This window comes from Dryobates pubescens, chromosome 27, assembly GCF_014839835.1.
Source record: "Dryobates pubescens isolate bDryPub1 chromosome 27, bDryPub1.pri, whole genome shotgun sequence".
NCBI classification, from domain to species: Eukaryota; Metazoa; Chordata; class Aves; order Piciformes; family Picidae; genus Dryobates; species Dryobates pubescens.
Window position 1 is genome coordinate 8,979,312 of NC_071638.1, and position 13,357 is coordinate 8,992,668.

At 47.9% G+C, this 13,357-nt stretch overlaps 1 protein-coding gene across 6 annotated transcripts in view; it reads left to right on the forward strand.

Moving 5' to 3' along the window:
* LIN7A (lin-7 homolog A, crumbs cell polarity complex component) overlaps nt 1–13,357 on the forward strand; it is a 72,968-nt gene that overhangs the window by 19,398 nt on the left and 40,213 nt on the right. For all 6 annotated transcript variants that reach the window (XM_054173772.1, XM_054173771.1, XM_054173768.1 and 3 more), the window contains exon 2: nt 10,334–10,452. In XM_054173772.1, coding sequence (XP_054029747.1) covers nt 10,334–10,452 — 119 coding nt within the window. The remainder of the gene's footprint in view (nt 1–10,333; nt 10,453–13,357) is intronic.

The window sequence follows — 13,357 nt, forward strand, 5'->3', positions numbered from 1 at the left end:
CCTTCAGCCTGATTAAAGGTCTTCAAGCATGACAGAACAGAACTTGAAAATCAGGAGGATTATTATTCTGTAATGCCATGGTGAAGCTAGAGAGTATTTTGGAGACTTACTGAGTATCCTTGCTGTCAATTTGTAGTGATGTTCCACCTCTTTGAGGTACCAAAGGGTGGTGTTTATGCAGCACATTTATTTTCCCTAGTAAGTAGCATACTAATGCAGTGAAGATATCCAGAATTCATAGAGTCACTGAATCATGGAATGGTCTGGGCTGGAAGGGACCTCCAAAGCTCATCCAGTCCAACCTCCCCACAGTCAGCAGGGACATTCCCCAACTGGATCAGGCTGCCCAGGGCCTCCTCCAGCCTCACCTTGAAGATCTTCAGGGAAGGAGACTCAAACACCTCCCTGGGCAACCTGTGCCAGTCTTCCACCACCCTCATAGTAAAAAACTTGTTCTTAACATCCAATCTAAATCTGCTCTGCTCTAGTTTGAAGCCATTGCTCCTTGTCTTGTCCCTGCAGGCCTTTGCAAACAGTCTCTCTGCATCCTTCCTGTAGCCCCCTTCAGGTACTGGCAGGCAGCTATTAGTTCTCCCTGGAGCCTTCTCTTCTCCAGGCTGAACACCCCCAGCTCCCTCAGCCTGTCCTTATAGCAGAGCTGCTCCAACCCCCTGGCCTCCTCTGGCCCCTCTCCATCAGCTCCATGTCCTTCTTGTATTGGGGGCTCCAGACCTGGACTCAGTACTCCAGGTGAGGTCTCAGCAGAGCCGAGCAAAGTGTCAGAATCACCTCTCTGGCTCTGCTGGCAATGCTGCTTTGGACGAGCCCAGGCTGTGATTTGCCTTCTGTGCTGCAAGCTCACACTGCCTGCTCCTGTCCAGCTAATCCTTCTCCTCAGGGCTGCTTTCTCTCACCTCATCCTCCTGTCTGTATTGACAGTGAGGATTGTTCCAGCCCAGGTGCAGAATCCTGCCCTTGCTCTTGGTGACCCTCATGAGGTTCCCCTGGGCACCACCTCTCTCTCCAGCTTGTCCAGGTCCCTCTGGATGCCATCCTGTCCCTGTGGTGTACTGACAGCACCACTCAGCTCGGTGCCATCTGCACACTGCTGGTTGTGCCTCAATCTCACTTTCTCTGTTATTGATAATATTAAAGAGCACAGGTCCCAGTACTGACCCCTGAGGGACACCACTGGCACTGAGATCAACAGGAATGAGGCATTAAAAGACCTCAAGAAGATGATTTCTTGAATATCTTGAATGCCTCATTAATGATCATCATATTTTGGCTTTGGGCATAGCTCAACAGCACAATTCTAGAGAAGTTTTCAGAGAAGGAATGCTACGTTTCCAAGATGGTGTTACACAGTGTCACCCTTGAAGGTCTCAGGGCAAAAACCCCACAGGACACAATTTGGATTACTTCCCTCCCCTTCTCCCCGTAAGGGAGAAGATAGGCAGAGGAGGTAAGGGGTAAACAAAAGTGCTTGCACAAAATTGGAAGTTGAGAAAATAGTCTTTAAAGATAATCATAGCATCATAAAATTGTCAGGGTTAGAAGGGACCTCAAGGAGCATCCAGTTCCAACCCCCGTGCCATGGGCAGGGACACATCACACTACAGCAGGTTGCTCACAGCCACATCCAGCCTGGCCTGAAAAACCTCCAGGCATGAGGCTTCCACCACCTCCCTGGGCAACCTGTGCCACTCTCTCACCACCCTCATGGGGAACAACTTCTTCCTAATATCCGATCCGAATCTACCCATATCTAGTTTTGATTCATGCCCCCCAGTCATATCACTCCCTGACACCCTCAAAAGTCCCTCCCCAGCTTTCTTGTAGCCCCCTTCAGATCCTGGAAGGCCACAATTAGGTCTCCTGGGAGCCTTCTCCTCTCCAGACTGCACAACCCCAACTCTCTCAGTCTGTCTCCATAGAAGAGCAGCTCCAGCCCTCTGCTCCTCCTCATGGCCCTTCTCTGGACACCTTCCAGCACCTCCAGGTCCTTCTTGTAATGAGGGCTCCAGAAAGAAATACAGAAAGAATACTTGAGTTCAAGATGATGGTTTTTTTCCTCTTTTTCTGAGAGTCATGCTTTCCTGTGGATGAGTGCACTTGATAGAATGTGTGCCACCCACCCACAGTCCCCTGCCTTTGCTGTGTGTCACTGATAACGTGACCCATCACACTGAAACAGCATTATTGCCTGAAAGGCTGTAGGCAAGAATGATGATGAGAAGACAAAAAGACAAGTGAATGTGGAACAGAATGGGAGAGAAGGGAATTGTGCATAGGCATGAGGAAACCAGAAAAAGAAAAGACATGGTTAGAGTCTCATGTAATAAATGGGGACATAATTGCATGCAAGTGTGTGCATCATAGGATAACAGAGGAATAATTCTACCCAGGTATGTAACATACTCAACATTCCCAGCAGTTTCTGTGAGGCATGGATATGGAAGATGAGGACATATTTCACTGACTCCAGCATGACTTTAATGTCAGTGTAATGGAGATCCTATATTGCAACCAGCACCAGAACAAGAGGGCACAGTCTCAAGCTGTGCAGGGGAAGTTTAGGCTTGATCTTAAGAAGGAAGTTCTTCCCAGAAAGAGAGACTGGCCATTGGAATGGGCTGCCCAGGGAGGTGGTAGGGTCAACGTCCCTGGAGGTGTTTAAGAGGAGTCTGGATGAAGCACTTAGTGCCATGGTCTAGTTGATTAGTTAGGGTTGGGTGATTGGTTGGACTTAATGATAGTGCCACGAGGAGGAGCAGAGGGCTGGAGCACCTCTCCTGTGAGGACAGAGTGAAGAAGTTGGGGCTATTGAATCTGGAGAAGAGAAGGCTCCAAGGAGATCTTCTTGTGGCCTTCCAGTATCTGAAGGGGACTACAGGAAAGCTGGGGAGGGAATTTTTAGGGTGTCAGGGAGTGATAGGACTGGGGGGGATGGAAAAAAAAATTGAAATGGGGAGACTGAGATTGGATGTTAGGAAGAAGTTGTTCCCCATGAGGGTGGTGAGAGACTGGCACAGGTTGCCCAGGGAGGTGGTGGAAGCCTCATACCTGGAGGATTTTGCAGTCAGGCTGGATGTGGCTGTGAGCAACCTGCTGTAGTGTGAGGTGTCCCTGCCCATGGCAAGGGTGTTGGAACTGGATGATGCTTGAGGTCCCTTCCAACCCTGACAATTCTGTGATTCTATGATATTGGAGGTCTCTTCCAACCTGGTTGATTCTGTGATTCAGGGTAGGCAAAACAATCTTTTCCAGAAGTTGTGTTTAAAAGGATCACAAATAAATGCAAGGATATTTTATTTGCAATGCAATCAACTGGTTTCAGCATAGTTCCAGGAGTTCTTGTAACATAGATCTATATAAATACACACACACACAGAGTTCATCTGTTTGCACTTTCCTTGTAAGGAATGTAAGAAAATGGAATTTAAGAACAGTTTCTTGGTGATAAAGTTTATAAGCAAAGCTACTTAGATTTGTAACTAAAGTAGGACTGAGGACAAGAAGATTATCTCACTAGAGGAATATCACAGAATCACAGAAGCATTCAGGTTGGAAGAGACCCTCAGGATCACCAAGTCCAACCCAGAACCCTACTCTACAAGGGTCACCCCTAAACCATAGCCCCAAGCACCACATCCAAACCACCTTGAAACACAGCCAGGCTTGGGAACTCCACCACCTCCCTGGGCAGCACATTCCAATCCCTGACCACTCTTGCCTTTTTTAATGTCCAGTCTAAAGCTACCCAGTGGCATCTTGAGGCCATTCCCTCTTGTTCTATCACTAATGACCTGTGAGAAGAGACCAGCAGCAGCCTCTCCACAAGGTCCTTTCAGGTAGTTCTAGACTGCAGTGAGGTCTCCCCTCAGCCTCCTCTGTTTCACACTAACCATCCCCAGCTCCTTCAGTTGCTCTGCATCAGATTTATTCTCCAGGCCCTTCACAGCTTCCTTGCCCTCCTCTGCCCTGGCCCCAGCACCTCCACATCTCTCTTGTATTGAGGTGCCCAAAATATGATGCTCCAGGTGTGGCCTCACCATAGCTGAGTCCCAGGGGTCAATCCCCTCCCTGCTCCTGCTGGACACAGCATTTCTGATCCCAGCCAGGATGCCATTGGCACTCTTAGCCACCTGGGCACACTGCTGGCTCCTCTTCAGCTGCTTGCCCATTAGCACCCCCAGGTCCCTTTCTGCCAGCAGCTTTCCAGCCACACTTCCCCAAGCCTGTAGCATTGCTTGGGGTTGTTGTGCCCCAAGTGCAGAACCTGGCACTTGGCCATGTTGAAGTTTCTCCTGCTAACGTTTGTCATGGATCCAATCTACCCAAGTCCTCCTGTAGAGCCTCCCTACCCTGGTGCAGATCAACACTGACACCTACCTTAGTGTCATCTGTGAGCTTACTGCTGACACACTGTGTCTTCATGAAGGTCATCAATAAAGATGTTAAACAGAAGTGGTCCCAACACTGAGCCCCGAGGAGCACCACTTGTGCCTGGCTGCCAGCTGGATTTAACTGCACTGCCTGCCACTCCTTGGGTCCAGCCAGCCAGCCAGTGCTTCTCTTCTCCAGTCTTTCTCTTCTGCTTAAATCAAAATGAAGACCCTGGGTGCCATACCTGCCAGTCTTTCTCAACCATATAACAATATGTTATATTAAGTGGCTTCAACAGGATAGATTCCCTGTTACATGAGGGTTTTCATAAACATAATTGTAAAACCTTCCTCATTGCCAGTCACATCATTTCTTTGAGCAAGTACTTCAGTTTTAGCTGGAATTCACCTTGAGTGATCTATCAGCAACAAGCCCATGCATCACTGAAGGGCTCATGCACATATGAGTTTTACTTTTTAGCCTGTCCCAAAGCAGTTGTTCATTCAGCTCTTCTCCTCAGAGTTAGCAATGGAATGTAATACAGCTTTTCTCATGAGGTCATATTTTATGCACTCATGTTCATACATCTTTAGTCTACTCAAAATCTTCCATTTTGTACCAGCTGCTGTATTTTCTACCTGACAAACCATCAGCTAATAACAAACAGCTTTGGCCCTGAACACATGGCTCATTTTCATTCTGTAATTTTATCCTGTGAAGCTCTTCATTATTCTATGTTGTCTGCCTTGAGCATTATCCCACCAGTCATTGCCAGACTGAGCAAGCTGTAGGCCTAATTAGGAAAAGACAAAAGATACGATAGGTGAATAATAAACCAGAGCAAGAAACTTTGCCAAGAGAGCCAATGGCATCCTGGGGTGCAGCAAGAGAAGTGTGGCCAGCAGGGCTAGGGAGGTTCTCCTCCCCCTCTGCTCTGCCCTGCTCAGACCACAGCTGCAATCCTGTGTCCAGTTCTGGGCTCCCCAGTTCAAGAGAGACAGAGACCTGCTGCAGAGAGTCCAAGGGAGAGCCATGAGGATGCTTAGGGGACTGGAGCATCTCCCCTGTGAAGAGAGACTGAGAGCCCTGGGGCTGATTAGTCTGGAGAAGAGAAGGCTGAGAAGGGATCTGATCAATGTCTATCACTAGCTGAGACGTGGGGGTCAAGTGGAGGGGGCCAAGCTCTTTTGGATGGTGCACAGGAATAAGCCAAGGAAGAGCAGGTACAAGCTTGACCAGAGAAGGTTTCAGCTCAGCATAAGGAGCAAGTTCTTTAGAGTGAGGGTGACAGAGCCCTGGAGGAGGCAGCCCAGAGAGGTTGTGGAGTCTCCTTCTCTGGACACATTCCAAACCCACCTGGATGCATTCCAGTGTGGAGTACCCTGGATGATCCTGCTCTGGCAGGGGGGTTGGACCTGATGATCTCTGGAGGTCTCTTCCAACCTCTAATGTACTGTGAGACTGTGAACTTAGGCAACAGCATTCATATATTTTAGCATGGATGAATTTCAAAGTGTGGACCACCAGAATGCTTGTGTAATACTCTGCCTTTTTTGGTTTGGTTGGTTTTGTTTTGTTTTGTTTATCCCCAACCACTTCATGATCACACAGTTAAGTAATGGAGTACTGGCAAAAACTTAGTGCCTGGTTTTGCCTATGAGACTATATATTAAACATCCATGCCAGGCTTTTCAGTCAGAACGTGATTTCATCATCTGTATTACAACACTCATCACTTCAGAAGTGATTAGTCACAGCATCACAGGATCACAGGGTGTTAGGGGTTTGAAGGGACCTTCAAAGATCATCGAGTCCAACCCCTTTGCCAGAGCAGGAACAGAGAATCCAGCACAGGTCACACAGGAAGGCATCCAGATGGGGCTGGAAAGCCTCCAGAGAAGGAGACTCCACAACCTCTCTGAAGAATCGCCTGTCTGAAGAATTTCTTCCTAACATCCAGCCGAAACATCCCCTGGTGCAGCTTGAGACTGTGTCCTCTTGTTCTGGTGCTGGTTGCCTGGGAGAAGAGACCACCCCCCACCTGGCTACAACCTCCCTTTAGGTAGTTGTAGACAGCAATAAGGTCTCCCTTGAGCCTCCTCCTCACCAGGCTAAACAACCCCAGCTCCCTCAGCCTCTCCTCACAGGGCTGTGCTCCAAACCCCTCCCCAGCTTTGTTCCCCTTCTCTGGACACCTTCCAGCAAGATCTTCTCTTAGCTTTCTGATCACCATCTCAGTAAGTGCTTCAGAGGTGCACCTCTGCCTCAGCTCTTCTTTTTGTTTGCAAATACAGCTTCAACTGCTGTCTCTTTATGTGCAGCTCACGAACCTGCTTCATTAATCCAGACCTTCTCTCTCCCAGCACCCCAAGGTCTCTGTCTCTCAGATGATCCCTTTTGAATGATACTGGCTGTCTCCACCAACAGATAATGTGGAGTGGAGAAATGGGCAGATCAGGAAAGCAAAATGATGCCTACATTGTGTGCATTGTGCAGAGAGGTAATTTCAGACTAGCAGTGATCAGGAACATGGACTGGATGCCCACTTGTAGTTAAAGCTTTTCTTGTTGCAAGAGCACAGGTGTGGTCCTTGAATATGGGGTTAGGGTTAAGCTTCATCTGAGCTCCAAGACTGGTCTGTGATAGAAACTACAGCCTAGTAAGTGGAAACATCCCTCTGAAAGAAACACTGTGTGCTTTCTACCCTGCTTCCTCTCACATTTAGAGCTATTTTTTGGCACCTGTCTGCAAAAAAAAGCTTGATAATTACTTGGATGTTACCCTCACTCTGATGATGTTTTATTCTGTTTAACACTAGTTCACAGGATCACAGGATGCCAGGAAACACTGTGTGCTTTCTACCCTGCTTCCTCTCATATTTAGAGGTATTCTTTGGCACCTGTCTGCAAAAAAGGCTTCATAATTACTTGGATGTTACCCTCACTCTGATGATAGGTTTTTTTTCTGTTTAACACTAGTTCACAGGTTCACAGGATGTCAGGAGTTGGAGGGGACCCAAAGAGATCATTGAGTCCAAACCCCCCTGCCAGAGCAGGACCAGAGAATCCAGCACAGGTCACACAGGAACACATCCAGATGGGCCTTGAAAGCCTCCAGAGAAGGAGACTCCACAACCTCTCTGGGCAGCCTCTTCCAGTGCTCTGGGACCCTCACAGTAAAGAAGTTCCCCTTTGTGTTGAGGTGGAAACTCCTGTGCTGCAGTTTACATCCATTGCCCCTTGTCTTATTCCAGGGTGCAAGTGAGCAGAGCCTGTGCCCTCCATCTTGACCCCCACCCCTCAGATATTGATAGACATTGATCAGATCCCTTCTCAGTCTTCTCCAGACTAAACAGCCCCAGGGCTCTCAGCCTCTCCTCACCAGGCAGTGCTCCAGTGCCTTCAGCATCCTTGTAGCCTCCCTTGGACTCCCTCCAGCAGATCCCTGTCCCTCCTGAACTGGGGAACTCAGAACTGGATGCAATATTCCAGGTGAGGCCTCAAGTAGGGCAGAGTAGAGCGGGAGGAGAACCTCCCCGGATCTGCTCTACACACTGGTCTTAATATACCCCAGGATCCCATTGGCCTTCTTGGCCACCAGGGCACATTGCTGTCCCATGCAGAACTTGGTATCCACCAGCACTCCCAGTTACTAATTTACACAGCTATTCCCAAGATACATAACAAAACCAAACCCAAATCCATGACATGCACACCGGTCTCTAATGGCTGGGGACACAGGGGCACAAGAAATAGTGGCCAGGCTCATGACAAGCTGACCAGTTGCCTGACTCTTAAATTGTAGGTTTTTTGAGGTGGTGTGTTCTCTTTTCCTTACACTGATGCAGCTGGAGAACATTTCCTTTCTTGTAAATGATTTGATTTTATTCCTATTGCAGCTCACCTACTGTCATCCCTTCTAGTTCCAGGCAACTTCTCATGCCTTTGTTGTATAACACATCTGGGCAGTGTAGCTCAGCCACAAGCCAAGGATTGTAAGGACTGCTTCAATTAGCCTGATCTCCCAGTCACAATCAGTACAAACTGTCACTAAGGTTGGTTCTAGCCATTGTAGTCATTTTGCAGTTGTATGGTTGGAGAGAGAGTGTTTGTTTCCTTTTTTGGGCAGTTAAAAGCACGGAATTAAAATGCCTCACGATACTGTTTTAGCAATCCAGTGCTCTGCCTTCATTCCATCACTAGGATACAGACCTATTTTTAGTATAGTGGTGTAACTGGACAGCAGTGGCTCAGGAGTCTATGCAAAAGATGCTAGAAGATGTGAGAATGACCACACAGTCGAGATAACATCATTACCATGTTCAACTATGCCTGTAAATTTACAAGGAGAGCTATAAGGGAGCATTAAGAGACAAAGGAGGAGAAAACCCTCATCCTGAAGATTGCCCAAGATAGGTTTACAGAGTGATTGCCCATTGGAATGGGCTGCCTGGGGAGGTGGTGGAGTCACCATCATTGGAGGTGTTCAGGAGGAGACTTGATGGGGTGCTTGGTTACATGATTTAGTTGATTAGGTGGTGTTGGATGATAGGTTGGATGTGATGATCTTGAAGGGCTCTTCCAACCTGGTCTGGTCTGGTCTGGTCTGGTCTATTCTATTCTATTCTATTCTATTCTATTCTATTCTATTCTATTCACTCAGTTCATAGAATCATAGAATTGTCAGGGTTGGAAAGGACCTCAAGCATCATCCAGTTCCAACCCCCCTGCCATGGCCAGGGACACCTCACACTACAGCAGGTTGCTCACAGCCACATCCAGCCTGGCCTTCAAAACCTCCAGGCATGAGGCTTCCACCACCTCCCTGGGCAACCTGTGCCAGTGCCTCACCACCCTCATGAGGAAGAACTTCTTCCTAATATCCAATCTGAATCTCCCCACTTCTAGTTTTGTTCCATCCCCCCAAGTCCTATCACAGGGTGTCACTCCCTGACACCCTAGAAAGTCCCTCCCCAGCTTTCTTGTAGCCCCCTTCAGATACTGTTCCCTCTGGTGTGCAAGTTGCTGTGTCCCTTGCTTGGGCAGGATAGCCTCCATGAGGCTAGCCACTATTTCTTGTGCCCCTGTGTCCCCAGCCATTAAGGAGTGATGTGGATGTCATGGATTGGAGTTTGGTTCTGTTGTGTATCTTGGTAATAATTGTAGATTAGTAACCAGTGTTAAAGAGAAAAGGCATCATCAGAGTGAGGGTATGGGCACTGTTCAACTGGACCTGATTCCCAGGCTCTTCAGAGACAGTCTGATCTTACCCTGGGCACTACCCAGGTGCTTCAGGAAAACAGGCCATCAAAAACATTCCAGGTAATTCTGTGGATCATAGGATTTTTTTCTGTGGCAGACCAGATCTTTGAGGACTTAGACAAGAGCCTTGTACTTTTACTCCTTTCTAGCAGGCTTCTCATTCTTCCCTAGCAGATTTTACTTGTGCCTGGAAGACTTTTTATTAGTAGCTGATATTTAGATTTGGTTTTATGAGAAGAAAAGATGAAATGTTTTCCTTAGATGTGGCCGTCCTGAGGATGTTTACATAAGGACTCAGATTCTTCCTTTCAGATTCCCTGACAGGAGGCCCCATTCTGTTCCTGTGCTACTTTCTCCTCTGCAGAAAGCAGGAAATATTTTAGGTCTGCTGACATGGATGAGGTGCCCTGTTACAAAGAGTGCTTGCAACTGACACTGAACCTCTGTGTCTCTTGTATGTGTGCATCCCAGGGTTTGTCTGTACTTTGGGATTTGGATCTGAGAACAGCAGTGGTGTTGGCTGGCTGAGGCTGGTGTAGCACGAGATTAATACAGCGTGTGTGGGTAAAGCTGATTTTACATTTAAAATTAGCATCAGTGTGGCCCTTTCAGACACTTGTTTGTCACTGTTTACACTGATCTGTATTCCCTTTTGTTTGTTTGTTTGTTTTTTCTCCACTCAGATGTTGCAAGAGCAATTGAGTTACTGGAGAAACTGCAAGAATCTGGGCAAGTGCCGGTACACAAGCTCCAGTCCCTAAAGAAGGTGCTGCAGAGTGAGTTTTGCACAGCTATCAGAGAGGTATGAAGTTGAGCTTTTCAGTTGTTTCTCAGGGTAACATCACTCTTCTGGCAAAAAAAAATTGCTTATTTGCTTATTTATAGTGCTGGAGAAGCAGGAGTACCTTGTGTGAAGGGTGATGGATGTGAGATGTGTCTGTAGCTGCCTGTTCCCATGCTGAATGCTGAAGTCACTGAAAAGCAGGCACAGAACAGTTAAGACCTCTGCAGGGCATCAAGCCTGAGGCAATTAGGCTTGCTAGGGAGAAAAGGTGATTGGTTAGTACTTTAATATTCTGCTCATGCAGTTTCAGGGGCTGTGCTGGGACATGGGGACGTGCCAAGCTGGGTCAGTGCAAGCTTAAATGCCTCTCCTTTGAGCTCAGGTGTGTGTGACAGGGACGTGCTGGTAGAATCAGAGTGCTGTGGGAGACCAGCTGTGCATGTGCTGAAGTTAACTGAAGCTGACAGGAGTCTTGCCGTTGAACTCAGTGGTCGAGTCCCAGTGGGCCCCGCTCCACATGCCAGAAATCCTTGTCAGATTGCTAAGAACTGTGATCATTACCCTGCCAGCCATGGGCAAGGCCTTCCTAAGCTCTGCTCAACGCTGGATAAATGATGACTGTTTCCTTTTAGCCGAGCTAGAAGAGAAGCATCTCGCTTCCTACGTGCACACAAACAGTAGCTTTAAAGCAGTCAAACAACAAATACTTGGAAGATTTTTAGGCAGAAACCCTGAGTTAATACAACATTGTGTCAGGCTTCTTAGTTACTAAACTGAGTGCTGTTCATCTGCCAAGACAGAAGGAGCTCTAAATGCCCCTTAAGAAAATCTGCAAGAATTTCTGTTTCAGTTTATCTGTCTGTTGCCTGGGACTAATCCTCCCTGATGAAATCAATGGGGAATCTAACGTTCCCTCAATAGCAGCAGAATTAAACTCCTGATAACTAGGCAACAGTAGTGTATTGATTGAGTGGCCTGCTGGGGTGGCTGGAAAGAAGAAAAGGAGGAACAGACATGAGTTTAATAAGCAAAATGCAACACACTCTTTGTTTTAGGGAATATATTGTCCATGTGAGGAAAAAGAGAGGGGCTTCCACTTCATGAGGTGGCAGTTTTCAAGGCTTTTTAAAGGGAATAGTGTCCCAAGACAATAAATAATCATAGAATCATAGAATTAATAAGGTTGGAAAAGACCTCGGAGATCAAGTCCAACCTATTGCCCAACACCTCATGATCAACTAAACCATGGCACCAAGTGCCACATCCAATCTTTTTTTGAACACCTCCAGGGATGGTGACTCCACCACCTCCCTGGGCAGCACATTCCAATGGCCAATTAGTCCCTCTGGGAAGAACTTTCTCCTCACCTCCAGTCTAAACCTCCCCTGGTGCAGCTTGAGACTGTGTCTTCTTGTTCTGGTGCTGGTTGATTGGGAGAAGAGACCAACCCCCACCTGGCTACAACCTCCCTTCAGGGAGTTGTAGACAGCAATAAGGTCTCCCCTGAGCCTCCTCTTCTCCAGGCTAAGCAACCCCAGCTCCCTCAGCCTCTCCTCACAGGGCTGTGCTCCAGACCTCTCCCCAGATTTGTTGCCCTTCTCTGGACATGTTCAAGTATCTCAATATCCTTCTTAAATTGAGGAGCCCAGACCTGGACACAGGACTCAAGGTGTGGCCTAACCAGTGCTGAGTCCAGTGGCAGAATGACCTCCCTGCTCCTGCTGGCACTATGTATCGTGAGAAGCTGATGTTCAGATTGCTCCTTTCATTTAACTAATAAATGATCCTTTAATTGACCACAGAACATTGAAAAGTTGTGGAGCTGGGTTTGTGGTGTGGGGGGCTTTTTTTTTCAGATAGCAGAGCCTGGTGCTCTGATTGTTACAGGGAACTTTCAGTCTTTGCAGCATCATCAGTGAAATCTTAGCAAATTTAGGTTAATCTCTGGAAAACAGTCTCAGCAGAAGCAAACATAAAGGTTGTTGAAACAGGTATGGAGCACAGGAAGCAGTAAAATGGCTTAGACAAACGCACTCTCAAGTAATTGAACTCAAAGTAGATTTTGACAGGCACATCTCAGTGGCACAATAGGTCTTCACAGTGTGTTGAGTGAAACCATCCCACACGGTGTGTCTTGGCTTGAGCAGACAGAAAGCTATTTTACACCCCAAAAGGAGTAAAACAAAAATGCTCTCACAGAATTGCAGATCCAATGGAATACTCCTCACAAGTATATACAGAAAGAGAGCTGCCTGCAGGTAAACATAATGAAGTTCAATAAGGACAAGTGCAGGCTCCTGCATCTGGGCAGGAACCACGACAGGCACCAGGACAGGTTAGAGGCTGCCCTGCTGGAAAGCAGCTCCACAGAGAAAGACCTTGGGAGTGCTGGTGGACAGCAAGTTCTGCATGGGACAGCAATGTGCCCTTGTGACCAAGAGAGGCAATGGGATCCTGGGGTGCAGCAAGAAAAGTGTGGCCAGCAGGGCTAGGGAGGTTCTCCTCCCGCTCTGCTCTGCCCTGCTCAGACCACAGCTGCAATCCTGTGTCCAGTTCTGGGCTCCCCAGTTCAAGAGAGACAGAGACCTGCTGCAGGGAGTCCAAGGGAGAGCCAGGACAATGCTCAGGGGACTTGAGCATCTCCCCTGCGAAGACAGACTGAGAGCCCTGGGGCTGTTTAGTCTGGAGAAGAGAAGGCTGAGAGGGGATCTGATCAATGTCTATCACTAGCTGAGAGGTAGGGGTCAAGGGGAGGGGGCCAAGCCCTTTTGGGCGGTGCACAGGAATAAGCCAAGGAACAGCAGGTACAAGCTTGAACAGAGAAGGTTCCAGCTCAGCATGAGGAGCATGTTCTTTAGAGTGAGGGTGACAGAGCCCTGGAGGAGGCAGCCCAGAGAGGTTGTGGAGTCTCCTTCTCTGGACA